The following is a 15,577-nucleotide window of genomic DNA, read 5'->3' on the forward strand; positions in this document are numbered from 1 at the left end:
GTGGGAAATGGGGCTCTGCAGCTCCTCCCTGTGCCCTGCTCCCTGCTCCCTCCCCTGCCCTGCAGGAAGGGGGACACCAGCCCCACCCCTGACCCCACTAACGAGGGCACTGTTAATTGCCCAGCCCTCACCCCATGTATAATTCAGGGCTCTTTGTTAGGGCCGGGTTTGCTTTGTCTGGGAAGTGCCACCTACCCGAGGGACCCCGATGCCACACAGCTCCTTCTGGGGGGGAGGGGTTGGAATAAAAATAATTAGGGCCTGGGGCTGCTGCGAGGTGGGGGATGGGGTCGTTAGCGGGGTTGGGGTCATTAGTGGGGTCAGAATTCTCCTCCTGGGGGAGGGGATGGGGCAGGGGGAGAGCCCAGAGCACCATTTCCCACGGAAGGAGCCACAGGGGGACCCCAAAAGGTGGTGGGAGCATCACTCCAGTGTCCAGGCCGTGGGTGCTGCTGGGCTGGGACTTGCCCCCACGTTTTGAGGTGGAAATCCTCATTCTTGCTGTGGGTGCACCCAAAAGAGGGGAAGGTTTGGGGCCTGTGGGTGCCAAATTGGGGGCGGCACCCAAGTCCTGGGTGGATGATGGAGAGGACCTGCACCAATGAGGAATAAACCAACCCCAAATGGGTGAGGCTGTCCCTAAATACACACACCAGAGCTCCAGGGAGACACCCCAAAGTCACCCCAAATTCCCCAGGCATCCTCAGCTCCTGGTGGTGCTGGACCAGGATCAGACCCAGGGTCAGACCCAGGATCAGCCCCAGGGGCAGCAGCCTGAAATTCAGGTGGGGTGCAGCCCTAGGAGGGTTGGGAATGGGACAGGGATGTCCTCACCCCCAGAGGGACTGGGGGACCTGCCACCACCACACAGCTGCTGAACTTGGGGGTGGAAAAGATTAAAAAAATGAAAATTAAACTTTTAATAATCCCCTGGTGTTTCTCGGTCACAGCAGCACCAGGCTGTGCTGCTAAATGGAATCCCTGGGGGAGCCACCAAATCCGAGACACGAGGCAAATTCCCAGGAGGGAACAAAACAGGGAATAAAACACTGACCCTGAGATTCCCATCGCTCCAGACTCTGCCCTGTGTCCCTCCCAGTGGACAGGGGGACATCCTGGGTGTCCCCCAGAAGCACAGGGTGACCACAGACAGTGGCAGAGCTGGGAGCTGGAGGGGACTGAGGGACACCCAGGGTGGGCACGGGGACCCCCAGCCCCTGGGGACTCCCATGCCTGGGATCATCCCCAGGATGTCCCCAGGATGTCCCCACCCAAGCCTGGCTGTGGCACCCACTGCCTCAGGGCTGCCCATCACCCCCTCAATGGTCATGGGATGCCACCACCCACCCACAGGTGCCACCCTCCAGTGCCATCCCCCAGTGCCACCTCCAGTCCCGGGCACCCTCAGACCCTGCTGGGTCTGTGACCCCCCCAGCAGCTGCCACGGGCACTCAGTGCCAGCCCATGCCTGTCACAGGGCTCTGCCTGTGGCCCCACTCCCTGAGCCCAGGGAAAAGGGTGCCAGGTGCTGCAGGAAAGGGCCAGGGAAGGACGGATTCACCGGGAGCCCCGGCAGCTGCCGAGGGGAGTTGGCAAGCACCGGGGACGGGCTGGGAGTGGCAGCAGAGGAGGGGACAGCAGGGGACAGGAGCTCAGGGGGTCCCACAGGCACAGATGGAGATGCCAGGTGTCCCCAGGGCGGGTGAGAGGGATGGGGTTGGTTCCTGAGCCAAAACAGGGCAGGGAAAAGCAGAGAAGACACAAATCTGAGCCTGCGGAGGGTTTGTGCAAAGCCAACCCCGGCCTGGCTGCTGCTTCCACTGGTGGGATCCGGGTCCTTCCCCGGGGCTGGGGGACACAAATCAAGGCAGGGGGGACCCAGCTGGGCCCCAGAGCCATGACTGTCACCACTGCTGACACCCAGTGGGGTGGAGAGGAGGGGGCAGAGCCCAGGGGGATGGGCCAAGGGCTCTCAGTGTGACACTTGCAGGCTGAGCAGCACCATTAATCCGAGCCCTTCCTGCACGGAGTTCGAGCACGGGCTGGGCTTCCCTGGGGTTCCCATGAGCTTCAGCATTCCAAGAACCCTGCACTGCCACTGTGAGCATCCCCCACGCTCACCCAGAGCACCCTTCACTCATCCCAAGTACCCTCTGCTCCTGCTCTGAGCACCCTCCATGCTCACCCTGAGCACCCTCCATTCCTGCCCCAACCGCCTCAAGCACCCTCCAGCCCCTGAGCACTCTCCATTCCCATCCCAAGCACCTCCACTCTGACCCCAAGCACTCTCCATTCCCTCCCCAGCCACCTCAAGCACCCTCCAAGAGCACCCTGAGCATCCCTGATTCCCACCTGAGCACCCTCCAGTCCAACACTCCCACCCCAGGCCCCCTCAGCTCCCACTCTGAGCTTCCTCCTCTCCCCTGGGGCATTTCCCACTCGGGGTTTTACCTGGGAGTCCCTGTGGGGTGGCACGAGTGTGCCCAGGGGAGTGGCACAGCTCCAGGGACATTCCCACAGCTCCCTACAGCCCCAGTTCCCAAACTGGGACAGTCACTGAGGCCACCTCTGGCCCTTTGGCTTCCCAAATCCCATCCATCAAAGGTTCCACATTCTCCTGCCCCAGCACGAGGCCAGGGGAGGCAAATCCCCCCTGCTCTGGCTCCTCCCTCCCTGTGCCACATTCCCGGGGTTCCCAGGACACGTCCGTGGTGGGAAAGGGCCTCGCTATCGATCCGACCATGGGAAAACACCAGAGTGCCCCAGGGTGCTAATTAGCCCTAATCAAGGTAATTAGCCTGAGAGCCGAGCAGCAGGGCAGCCCCGAGCGTGGCAGTGTCCCCTGCGTGTGACAGCACAGCTGTGACCCCGGCCAGGCACGGGGGCCCTGCTTAGAGAGCGAGGGTGAGCAGGGGCACAGGACACAGCCAGCACCGCTGGCTCTGCAGTGTCATTGTCACCGGCAGCCCCTGGGCACCCCAGGGCACTCAGCACCACCTCCCCCAGCACCCCCAGGGCACAGGTCCCCTCTGCCAGGACAGAGTCATGAGGTGGCACCAGGTGTCACCCCCTGTGACAAAGGGGAGAAATTCCCTTTGGGTGATTCCCCAGCCGAGCCCTGCTCAGCTCAGGGATCCCATTGGATTCACACCTGGATTCACATCCCAAACCCACCCCGTGCCCCCCTCCATCCCAGCTCCTGCTTCCCAAACCCCTGGAGCTGCCAGGACGTGCTGAGCCCGGAGGGTGAGCACAGACCCATCACCCCAAGGCAGGTCCCACAGCTCCTCCCATCCCAGCTGGGAGGATCCCTAGGAACCAATGTGACACGTCCTGTCCCACTGCTCCCAAGCAGCACTTGGGCCATCGATTTATTCCCCCCAAATCTCCTTCTACCACAGATGAGAAACCAAAGGAGGGGAAAATTTCCCCCAAGCACATGGGAGCTGTTATTAATCTTATTTAAAACCTCTCAGGGTTTAATGTCCTGTTTAAACACAGCCTGGGCTGCTCTCTGCCCACTTTGCCTTCCCAGTTTTCCAGCCCTTTACATCCATATTTTGGAAATTGAAATAAATAGCTGCTTTCAAATGGGGGAAGGGAAAAAAATCAGTGCCAAGGGGGCCATTCTGAGCTGTTCCAAGTATCCCCCAGGATTTGAGAAGAATGTTCTCTCCCCACTGAACCCTCAGCACTCCATCAATTCAATCCCAGGGCACCCCAGGAGCAGGGGGGTGGGGATAGAGCCTGGAGCGCTGGATGAGGGCTGGGAAGGTTCCCACCCGCTGGCCCTCGGCTCATCCAGGCGCTGCAGTGATGGGTTCACATCCCACAAATAACATCCAGGGCGTGAGGGATTTGCGGGTTTTGCACCCCTGCTCGTTTCCCCGAGGATGGGATGTCCCCAGGATGGCTGCAGCATCCCCAGGGCTCCCCCCCAGCGGGGCAGGCGGTGCCAGCAGCATCGCGTTCCTGCGGGGATGGGCAGCGGGACACAAACCTGTCCCAGCGCTGGTAGTGTCCCCCAGCATCGTCCCAAACTCCCGAGCCACTACAAACTCCTGTGCCAATGTCTGGGAGCTCCGAGTGGGGGGCGTTTCCCTTTGGGAATTGAATTCCTGCCCGGTGAGTTTTGAACTGGTTGAGCCCCAAACTCTCCCTGCTCAATTATTCAGCCCCTCCAGGCCTTCCCTGGGGTTTCTCTCTGAGGGAACTGAGCAGAGATGAGCCAAAAGCACTAACAGCTGCAGAGGGAAGAGGTGGTGGAGCCATCAGGGCTCGGGCAGGGAGAGCATTGTCTCGGTGCCTGCGAACAAACAACACCATGAGGAGTTCACGAGATGCTCGTGGATCCTCCAGCTGTGAATTCCCTGGGCAAACCCAGCCTCTGCTGGAATAATAACCCAGGGCACTCAGCACCCCCTGAATCTGCCACCATGACCTGTGTGGGGATGTTCCTGTTGTCCTCAGCCTCCAAGCATGGCCCCAAGCGCTGCCAAAGGCAGCAGGGGAAGGGCAGCACACCCAGAGTTCATTTCTGGCTGTGGTTAATCACCTTCAGGGCTGAAAAACCCCTTTCCTCCCCAAAACCCACTCGTTTTGCTGCATCTCTCCTGCATTAAGGGCTATTGGTACTGGGAATCTCTTCAAGGGGGGATGGTTTTAAACCAAGAGAGGAGGGATTCAGATGGGATCTTGGCAAGGAATTGTTCCCTGGCAGGGTGGGCAGGGGCTGCCATGGAATTGCCAGAGCAGCTGTGGCTGCTCCTGGATCCCTGGCAGTGCCCAAGGCCAGGCTGGACATTGGGGCTGGGAGCACCTGGGACAGTGGGAGCTGTCCCTGGGGTGGCACTGGATGGGATTTAAGATCCTTTCCCATCCAAACCATTCCAGGGCTCTGTCATGTTCCCTCAGAGCAGCCACAGCCCCTGAGCCTCTCCAGGGCTGTGTTTTTGCCACATCTCCCATCCTCAGGTTCTTCTTCCCAGCCCCTTCCCACTGGCTTGGTGATGGGTTTTGGGCTGGAACACACCCCTGCCCCATGGGCTGCCTGGGATGCACTTCCAGGGGGACTCTCCCATGCCAGGCTCTGCTCACCACATCCCCTCATCCCACCCCTTTTCTCCAGCGATGATTTTCTTCATTCTCTTCTTTCTGCCTAGTCCTGAAATGAGCATCATTGATTTTTTATAGCACTAATTTTTTTTCCTAACGGAAACCACCTGGGATTAAATCAAATTCCTTATCAGCATCCAGACATTGCTGGGGCAGCTCAGCCCCTTCCAGCAGCCAGACCTGTGAGCTCAAGAAGAAACAGGAGCCAGGTTTGGCTGGGCAAGGCTCATTTTCCCAGCTCTCCATGAACACACCTGCTTTAGGCTTTTCTGCTCACATCAACCTTTCCTTCCCGGGCTCTGACGGCTCTGCTTTGGGCCAGGCTGGTTTCAGCCTCATCCTCTTTATTTTCTCTACAACCCAGCCCTCTGAGACATTTATTTTCCAGTCCCCCTTGCTCCCAGTTCTGTTTAGAACCGCCATGAATGATTTAGGGAGTTCTTCAGGCGGCCTCGTTAATCCTCTTGGGTGCACATTAGCTGGTCCTGCAAATTTAGACGTACGGCACTTTAATCGCGGTTTTAATTGCGAGCTGTGAGGCCCTGCCTTCCCAAACTCACGTCGATAAACCTTTCCAGCCCTGCCTGCAGTGTGGATGTGCCGGGGGATGCTCACCCGCACGGAACTGGCTGATGCTGCTCCACGGCCACCCAGACCCTCGGTCCCTCCGGGGCTCTCGGGGCACTCACCGGGGAGGTGACAGGGTGGGGTGGGGTTTTTCAGGCTTTTAAACACACTTCCCACCTTGGGGCCGGCTCTGGATCCTCATCCCTGGTCATCCCTGGAGGATCCTCACCCCACCGAAGCGCAGGTATCACCACCCCCACCTGAGCGAGGGGGCTCCGGGAACCGAGGGACTCCCCTCGCTCCTGCCAGCCCCCATTTCCATGGCAACCATGCAAATGGGAAAGCTTTCCATAATCATTAGGGAGCGGAGCGGAGCAGTACAAACAGTGGCGGCAGTAGATTACAAGCCCATTATGAACAGTCGCACCTTCTGAGCGCTGGTAATTACACCTAATTGTGCATTTAATTGCGTAATTGAAAACCTCCATCCCGGGTTCAGCCCGGGCTCCTTTCCCCCTTTCCGGGCGGGGGGATGCGGCCGGGGGCGGCCCCGCGATCCCCGGGCCATCCCCGGAGCCGGGCGAGGACAAAAGATGCCGGCAGAGGTGGGAGGAGGGAGGTTCCCAGCGGTGCTCCCGGTGCTGGCCAAATCCAGGGAAATCAGAGCAGGAAGGGAGGACGGAAGGGGATGGGAGGGGATGCAGAGGGGTCCCGCTGTCACCCAGGGATGTCACACAGGGCTGGGGATAGAGGATCATCCTCTCCCTTCAGCCCTTCATCCATCCAGCTCCTTCCCCAGGCTGGGAGCCGGGGCTCACATCCCAGAGCTCCCGGTGCCCTGTGAGAACCCCACGGCTCGGGGAGAGGAGGGGACGGAGCCGCGGCCCCTCTGCTGCGCCCCGAGCCCGCAGGGCGTGGGGATGGCAGTGCCGGCTCGGCTCGGCACGGCACGGCACGGCACCGCACCCCGCCAGCCTGGCAGGCTCCGGCAGGCGGGAGGTGCCAACCCAGCTCTGCTCTTCCAGCCAATTAAAGGAGAAGGAGAGAAACAAAGAAGGAAACGAGACCCCGCTCGGAAGCGGCTCCCGGCTCTCGCAGGCGGAGGTGGCAGCGAGGAGCGTCCCTGTCCCTGTCCCCACCCAGCTGCGGGGCTGAGCGGCCGCAGGAGGGGGAATGGGATCGCCAGTTCGGGATGGAGGAGGAGGCAACTCCAGGAAAAGCATCCTGCACCAGGGACGTGTGACAGCAGCTGGACAGATGCGGCCTGACAGCTGGAGCAGCGCGTGTCCCGATACCCCGACATCCCGATATCCCAACATCCCGATATCCCGGTGTCCCGATCACTGTCACCAAGGCCAGCACAGCCCTGGGCCGCAGCACAGCTGTCCCAACACCACCAGGCTGCAGAGTTAACAAATGTTGTGTGGCTCCCACACCCCCGTGCCCGAGCAGGGCAGTGTCACCTCGGGTCCCTGCCCCATCCAAGCCCTCAGCAGCTCCCATTTCTCATAGAGAAAAGGTGAATCCCTCAACAGCGGCTCACAGACACAGGTTTGTGTCTCCCAGGTGGTGGGAAAACCAGCAAAAGCCCGGAGTTTTGCTTTTATCGCACCTCATCATCATGAATATCTGCTGGTGGCCCCTCCCGAGGCGGGGCAGGGCTGGTGGGTGTTTGGCAAGTGGATTTTTCCAGGGAAAAACCATTAATGGAGAGAAAATGTGTCGTGTGCTGCTTGTCCCCAAGCCTGGAGTCACCCAGCACTCACAGCATGGCCTCGCCAGGGGTGAAGGAGCTTGGAGGAGTTTGAATGCTCCAAAGCAGCTCCCTGTGGGGTCATGGCCCAAAAACCAGTGTCCCAAACCGGTTCAGGTGTGGGTTGGAGGGGGCAGGGCTCTGCAGGGCCCCTCTGGATCAGGGACCTCGTGCCCAATGGGTGCCAGCTGCACCTGGAGCCTGGAGCCTCCACAGCACCCCCAGCACCAGGGGGACAGGGGAGCAGCTGATGGATATTGGGAAACCAACTGGGATGTGAAAGGTGCCAGAGGGGTGACAGTGGCACACAGGGAGCCTTGGGAAGGTGCCCAGGAGGGGACAGTGGCACACAGGGAGCCATGGGAAGGTGCCCAGGAGGGGACAGTGGCACACAGGGAGCCATAGAAAGGTGCCCACGAGGGGACAGTGGCACACAGGGAGCCATGGGAAGGTGCCCACAAAGTGACAGTGGCACACAGGGAGCTATGGGAAGGTGACCATGAGGGGACAGTGGCACACAGGGAGCCATGGGAAGGTGCCCATGGGGTGACAGTGGCACACAGGGAGCCATGGGAGTGGCATCACCTCAGGGAGGGCAGGATGTCACCACGCTGCAGTTCAAGGGACACCAGGGCCCAGGCTGGCTGTGGGGCTCACCAAAGCTCTGCCCTCCCTGGGCAGCTCCGCTCGTGGCACCAGCTGGTCCTGCAGCCGCTGGGCACGGCCTCCCAGGCAGCCCCACACACACCAGTGCAACCCCAGCCCCCCAACTGGGCACACTGGGAGCACAGCTGTCCCCACCCAGAGAACAGAGCACCCAGGACAGGGGTCCAGGCCACCAGGGTGGGGGGACATGAGCCCCCTGGTGCCATCCCCATTTTGGGAGTGAAGCAGAGGAGGGGAGCAGGGATGGGGTGGGGAATCATCCCCGTTCCCTGTGGCTCCATCCCAAACCCCAGCTCTGACTGGTCCAGGTGCTGTGTCACCTCAGGGTGGCCTTGGTCACCCCAGGGGACACCTGGGTGGCACTGCCACCTCCAGTCTCCCTGGGCTGGTTCAGCAGAGGGCCATGGGTGGAGACTCAGACCCTTCACCCCAGGATGAGGAGCTGAGGGTCAGGGGCATCTCCCCACAACTGGTGAGGTGGAAGCTGCTGCCTCCAAAACCAGGCAGGAGCTTTGGAGAGCATCCCAAAGGATGAGCTGGTCCAGGGTGAGCCTGGAGTGGAAAAGTCCCTGGTAAGGGACTGGAGCCTTTGGGGATGCCAGCAGCAGCAGGACACACAGGGTGAGGGTGGAGGGGACAGCCTGAGCCCAACCAGAAGCACAGAGTTCCTCCGGGTGTGAGCAGGAGCTGCTCTCCCAGCCCAGGAGCTCTCAGTAATTCAGCCTTGCCCTGAAATGAACAGAATAAAATCCCTCGGATCTGGGATATCTCGGGGAATAGTCACCAACAAACCTGCCTGGGAGCTGAGTGGTAAAAAAGAATATGACCAAAAGCCAAGAAACTCCTGCACACCTGGAAAAGCCCCGCTGGATTTATCCTGAATCAAGAGCGAAATGCCAAGCGAGACTCCACAGAGCGAAGTGAGGGGACAGCTGGGGACACGGAGGCCATTCCCCCTGAGAATGGGGGGACTCCAGCCTGGGGATGATCCCACTGCTGCCCAGGGCTCAGCACTGGCTGCAGAGCCTCCCCATCCCCCCAGCACCTCGTGTATCCCCCATGCAAAAGTGGGGACCCCTCCCCTGCCGCTGCCTGCTCAAGGATGAAGAATGAACAAGAGCTGGGAAGAAAGTGCCTGTCAGCAGGATGCCACCCTCATCTCCAGAGGGCTCTGGAGCCTGTTTCCATCGGCGCCTCCATCCATCCATCACCCCGCGTCCCCGGGGACACCACGAGCTGACCCCACAGATTTCAGCAGTCCCTCCCTGCTCTCCTCGCCGTGACGAGCCCGGCACGGCCGCGGGGGCAAGTTGGAGGCTGCTGATTCTCCATTAACGCACCACCCTGCCGGGATAATTAATCGCAACCTCGCCGGCGCTGGTTTGAGCAGAAACCCCCCGGATCCCCCCCGCGCTCCCTCCGCCGGCTCCTCTGGCAGAGCCTGATGAAGATTGATTTGCGGGCGGCGGCAAGCGCGGCACAGAATTGTCACGAAACCCGACAAGCCCGTGAAAATGAACCCTCTCCTTTCTCCTTGTCGCCACATCCCGGTGTCCCCCACCGCGGGCAGCTGGGTCCCGCTCAGGGGCAGGAGAGTTTCCAAAGTGCTGGCAGCGGCTCCAAGTTTCCCTCTCGCCCCCACTCAGGGGATCAGCACCCCGAGACGCATCCGTGGAGTCGCCAGAATGGGAAACCGCGGGCGGGAGTGAACTCGGAGGGAAGAGATTGCAGTTGGGAACAAAGCTCACACCTGCTGGAGACGCAACCTCGGGCACTGGCAGCGCAGGGAAAGGGTCCCCATCCATCTCACCGGCCAGCGCTGCCTGGAGGTGCCATTGCCTATCTTTTAGATCAGCGTTTTTCCTTCCCTATGGGTTTTTTTTGGGCGATGCTGAGGCATCCCCTAGCTGGTCCCAGCACAAGGTCACCGCCGAGGCGGCGTGGGGAGCGGTGACAGGCAGCATCTCGCACAAAGCACCCCCGGCATGCCGATGAGCCTTACCAGCTGCAGGCAGCAGAATCCCACCAGCGTGCATCGCCCGTTGCATCTCCCCATGGCTCCCCAGCCGGATCCTCGGGGCTCCCTCACCGTGGCCTCGCTCCGCCGCTCTCCAGCTCCTCACCAGCCGCCCCTTGGCCACCCGGGGAGCGTCACGGGGGGCTCCAGCACCATGTCCCGCTCTCCAGCCTCCGGCCAGCCCCGCCGGCTCAGCACAGCGGCGGGCTGGGCTCGGCACGGGGCATCGCCCCCCTTCTCCCTCCGCCCCCCGCCCCGCTACAGCCGGCTCGGGCGGCGCGGGGGCCGCGGGGCCGCGCAGCCCTGGCCGCCCATGCCCGGCCCGGCCCGGCGCGGAGCCGCCCGCTCCGCTATTGTCTCCCGCACAGCCGCGCTCCGCGCCCCGGGCGGGCGGGAGGGGGGCGCGGGCGGGGCCGGGCGGCGCGGCCGGAACAAGGCGGGACGCGGCAGCCGGCGGGGCGCGGCGGGCGGCGGGGCCGGGCGGGGCGGGGGGGGGCCGGGCACGCAGCGCCGCGCCGAGCCCTTGGCGGCCTCCGGGGGTGCGGGCAGCGCGGCCCCTCCGCCGCACCGCGGCTCCCGCCTGACCCTGTCCTTATCCTTAATCAGCAGCGTTTGTCTTTTAAATCGTAGATTTGTATTATTATTCTTTTTTTTCCTCTCCGAAGCCAGGTGCGGCTGGGTGAGACCCTGGGGAAGGGCTGCGAGATGCTCCCCCCGTATCCCCCCCGCATCCCCCCCGCATCCCCCGGCCCTGCGGCCCTTGGGCGGCGCCTGGACCCGCAGCACGGGGACCCCGCCACGTCCCCCGGGGTGGCCATGCCAGCGCAGCAGCTGGGCTTGCGGGAGGACAGATGGCCGAGCCCGGCGGGAGCGCCCCACGTCCCCCCGCAGAGCCCCGCTCCGCACAGCCCCGCTCGGCACACGGGGCCGGGTGCCCGGGCAGGGAGGTGGGTGCAGACAGGGCTGACACGGCCCCTCACCGCCACCCACCCTCTCGCCTTTGTTCTGTTTTCACAGCACACCTTCGGGGACATCGCAGAGCGCGAGGAATCACCGGGATGCCGCTTTCCCAGCGCTTTAGAAACCTCTGGCTGAAATGCCGCCTGGCAGAAGCAGTTGGAAACAGTTTGCTGCTTTTAATTTCCATGATTTCTTAATCCTCAGTGCCGATGTTCAGGAGGAAGCATCTCCTAAACCGGCCCCACGCAGCCTTAGGTGTCAGAGCATCCCCACGGCACCCGAGGGGTGAAGCTGTGTTTCTGTGTGTGGTCCAAGCCCATCCAAGCTTACCAGGGCTCATCCCTGTGCGCTGCTGGGACCAGCTTGCAGCACCTCCCACACCTGGAGCTTCCCTTCATGCTCCACCATGGGGATTTCTCTCCCCCCCGAGGCTGTTCTGTGCTCCCAGGAGCATTTGGGGAGGCTCGTGCATGGCTGAAGGACGGGGCTTTGCAGAAAACGCTTGGCTTTTGTGCATTCAGAAACACAGAGTGAAAGGGATGCTCTGAACCACGCTCCTGGGAGCAGGAGCAGACTGAGACGTGGTGTTTGGAGCCACCTCTGCTTACTCACCCTGGCCTGGTTGAGTGACCTCCAGCAGCCCTGAGTACCCCCACACCTCGCTCTGCAGGCTGCCAAGGATCCTGGCTGTGGAGCTGGGACACCCCCACCACGGGCTGCCCATCCCTCCCAGCTCTCCTGGCTCAGGGTCCGCAGGTTTCCACCTGGAGAGGTCCCATTACCTTCATCCCATTGTGTCCCAGGCTCGTGGGAGTTGTCCAGGTACACACACAATTCCAGGATCCAGATGTTGGGCTCCTCTGGGATTTAAGCACAGCAGAAACCTGGAGCAGAGGGATTGGGATCACCCCACAGGTCAAAAATGATAAGGACCAAACCATCCCACAGCATCTCCTTGGCCATGGCCAGGCAAAGTGCCCAGCTGAGCCCTCCTGCAGCCCCCAAAAACAGCAGGGAAAGGCAAAATGCTCAGATGGAAAATCATAAATCCCCATCCAATGGCGCCGAGATCCTGCCTGGCTCCCGACCAGGTGGAGTTTTGCAAAGAATCAATTTTAGATTAAAAAAAGGTCAATAAAGCTTGTCATGGAGCTTCCCTGGAAGGAGAGGAGACAACTTCATCTGGGAGAGGGTGGGAAATGAGCCTAGGGCTTTGTCCTGTGCTCTGCTCAGAACCTGCCACTCCACACCCCCACCCAGGGGTTTATGTGCAATAAAAAGCCCCAATGGACAAAATTACAGAGAAAATATCAAGAGGAAATAAAAAAAGTTTCATGTAATTAATTAGGAGAATGGGAAATGGGAGTGAGCCATCAGGATCCATGCTTTGATCCCAACCAAGCCCTCAGTGCCTCAGTTTCCCCAGCACCTGTGGCGGGGCCAGAGCCTCATCCCAAACCTCCTGTGGGATGGAGAAGGGAGAGGAACACCCCCCCAAGGCTGAGACTCCACTTCTCTGCCACCCCACATCCCATGCTGGGGTGACAGAGATGTCCCCTGTCCCCCCTGGCCACCTGGCTCTGGCAGGATCTGACCTGGATCTGACCCAGCCAAGCTCTCCATGCCCAGGGCAGCAGGAGCCAGATGGGATCTCTTCCCCAGGTACACAAAATCCTCTCCTTCCGCTCAACCCGGGTGTTTCAAGTCAAAACCATCTGTATCTTTATGCCAGAGAGCTCTCCCTGCCAGGGGTATAAACAGAACACAGAGAAATCAGGTTTGAGAAGGTTTCAGAGAAATCTATTTGGGCAGGGCTGGAGCAGCCTGGGGACAGGGACAGGGACAGGGACACCCCAGTCCCAGGGCCAGGGGTGCTCTGGCTTTGTGTCCAGCCGTGGGGTAAAGGATAGCCCAGCTTGGGCTCAGGAGTGCTCCAGCCCTGGATATCAGGGATGTCCCAGACTTGGGATCAAGGATGTCCCAGTCCTGGGGTCAAAGGTGCTCCAGCCCTGACTCTCAGGATGTTCCAGACCCAGCCCCAGGCCAGGAATGCTCCATCCCCAGGGTCATAAATGCCCCAGTCCTGGAGTAAAGAATGTTCTAGGCCTGGATCCAGGGATATTCCAGACCTGAGATCAGGAATGCTCCATCCCTGGGGTCACAGAGGCCCTGGCTGTGGGGTCAAGGATGCTCCAGCCATGGGGTCAGTGATGCTCCAGCCATGGGGTCAGTGATGCTCCAGCCATGGATACCAGATCTGTCCCAGACTCAGCACCAGGAATGCTCCATCCCTGAGGTGAGAGGCCCTGGGGTAAGGGATGCTCCATCCCTGGGGCCCAGGCTGCTCCAGCCCTGACTCCAGGGATGCCCCAGACCCAGTCCCAGGGTCAGGGCTGCCCCATACCTGGGCTCAGGTCCAGCCCAGTTCCAGACTGGGATATCCCAGCCTGGGGTACTGGAATGTGTCTCTTCCCACAGCAGGGGTGGAATGGGATGAGCTTTATGTCCCTACAACCAAACCATTCCAGAATTCTGGGACTCTGTGACTTCTCCAGCCACCTCCAGGAAGAAACACACATTTATTTAACCAACCTTTCCCCAGTTTGAACAAAATTAGCCCCCAGCTGCCAGTCACCATCAGCTCCATGGATCCCAGGTAATGGATGGAGCTCAGGTGGCTGTTGGAGAATCGATGGAGGAATTAAAATGAGTCCCCACCATTCCTTCTCTGTTGTCATCTTATCTGTGTGCTGGGGAGAAGGGCTGCACATCACAGGATCCATCATCATTTCGCCTTTGTAGCTCGCAAAATTCATAATTAACAAAAAATTTCTATTCACTTGCTCATGTAATTTAATTAGCTTTCCATTAAACGGAGACTAAACAGCATCTATTCCCCAACAGAGCAAATAATTGTTTTCCATTCTTTCAGAAATCATCACCCGCTCCTTGGAACTCTCTGAATTCATTAGGGAGCCTTGGAGCAGCAGTGGGAAAAAGGTGGGGAAAGGAAAAGCTGCAGGAAGGACAGGCAGGGATGAGAGGGGGTGGCAGGGCTGGAACTGCCTTGGTTGAGCTGGGATGTCCCCACTGTCCCCACTGATCCCAGGGTGGGGGGGCTGGATCCATCCCAGGAGCTCTGGGTGCTGCCTCTGCCTCCATCTGGGATCTCTTGTGTGTGCTGGCACTGCCAAAGGGTCAAGGACTGGGATGGGGATGGGGACAGGGAGGGGGACAGGGATGGGGACAGGGATGGGGACACCCCCAGGGCCACATCAGGGTCACTTCCAGCCCCCCAGCCCCCCCACTGCACAGCTCCATGGAACTGGGGCTGTTTATCCAGATCCCAGGAAAGATTTAATTTCCAGTGGAAATCTCTCAAGCAAATACCTCCCTTGGAGGAATAAACCTGTTTAAGGAAACAATTTTCTCTGCGCTCAGATGAAGCCTTGAACGCTTTGCTGCTGCCATGGCCCAGGGCTGGCACAGATCCGGTGTGGGATGGGAGCCAGGAGAGCCTGGGCTGCCCTGGGGGCACCTGGGACCAGTGGAACAGATTCCCAAATTCTCCTGGATGCTGCTGGGAGCAGGAACAGAGAGGACTGACCCCACATTCCCTTGGGTGCAGCTGGGAGTGGGAATAGAAGGGAACTGGCCCCAAATCCCCCAGATGCAGCTGGGAACCAGCAGGAACAGAGGGGAAATGGCACCACATTCCCAGGGATGCTGCTGGGAGTGGGAACAGGAGGGACAGGCCCCAGATTCCCCCTGGATGCTGCTGGGAACCAGTGGAAATGGGAGAAACTGGCCCCAAAACCCCTCAGATGCAGCAGGGAGCCAATGGGAACAGAGGGGAACTGGCCCCAAATCCTCCTGGGTGCTGCTGGGAGCCAGCAGGAGCAGAGAGGGACTGGCCTCAAACCCCTCTGGATTCTCTGCTGCCCAGCACAGGGCACTGTCCTGTCCCCAAGAGTGGTGGCAGTGCTGGCCCTGGCACCTCTGGGGTGGTTGGTGCCAGCCCTTCATGCTGGGTTCCAGCCCCCAAGGTGTGTTCCAGCTTCTCCCAAACCAACTGCCCTCTCTCCCAGGGGCTGGGACCTGCACACAGGCTCCAAGGGATGGGCACTGTCCAGCCCCAGCTGCACTGAGCAGTGAAACCTCAGCTGCCCCTCCCATGTCCCCTCCTCACCATCCACCAGGAACAAAGGTTTATCTGATCCCAGAATTCACCATCCACCAGGAGCAAAGGTTTATCTGATCCCACAATTCACCATCCACCAGGAACAAAGGTTTATCTGATCCCACAATTCACCATCCATCAGGAACAAAGGTTTATCTGAACCCAGAATTCCCTGGCACTGGGGAATGATGACAGCACTGGGATGGGCACAGGGGTGCTGGGTGGGTGCTCACTGCTGTGGGGAGTTTGCCAGGGGCAGCTGGGAGTGTGCACAGATCTGCCCAGCCCTGGTTCTGTCCTGGCCTGGCTCTGTCCATCC

The 15,577-nt window shown here is 60.4% G+C and overlaps 1 protein-coding gene across 1 annotated transcript in view; it reads right to left on the bottom strand.

Moving 5' to 3' along the window:
• NKAIN1 (sodium/potassium transporting ATPase interacting 1) overlaps positions 1 to 10,380 on the bottom strand; it is a 31,331-nt gene extending 20,951 nt beyond the window's left edge. Inside the window, exon 1 of the mRNA XM_033080953.2 lies at positions 10,104 to 10,380. Coding sequence (XP_032936844.1) covers positions 10,104 to 10,157 — 54 coding nt within the window. The 5' untranslated portion in view covers positions 10,158 to 10,380. The remainder of the gene's footprint in view (positions 1 to 10,103) is intronic.
• Between the last annotated feature and the right edge of the window lie 5,197 nt (positions 10,381 to 15,577).

Source organism: Catharus ustulatus, chromosome 26 (assembly GCF_009819885.2).
Source record: "Catharus ustulatus isolate bCatUst1 chromosome 26, bCatUst1.pri.v2, whole genome shotgun sequence".
NCBI classification, from domain to species: Eukaryota; Metazoa; Chordata; class Aves; order Passeriformes; family Turdidae; genus Catharus; species Catharus ustulatus.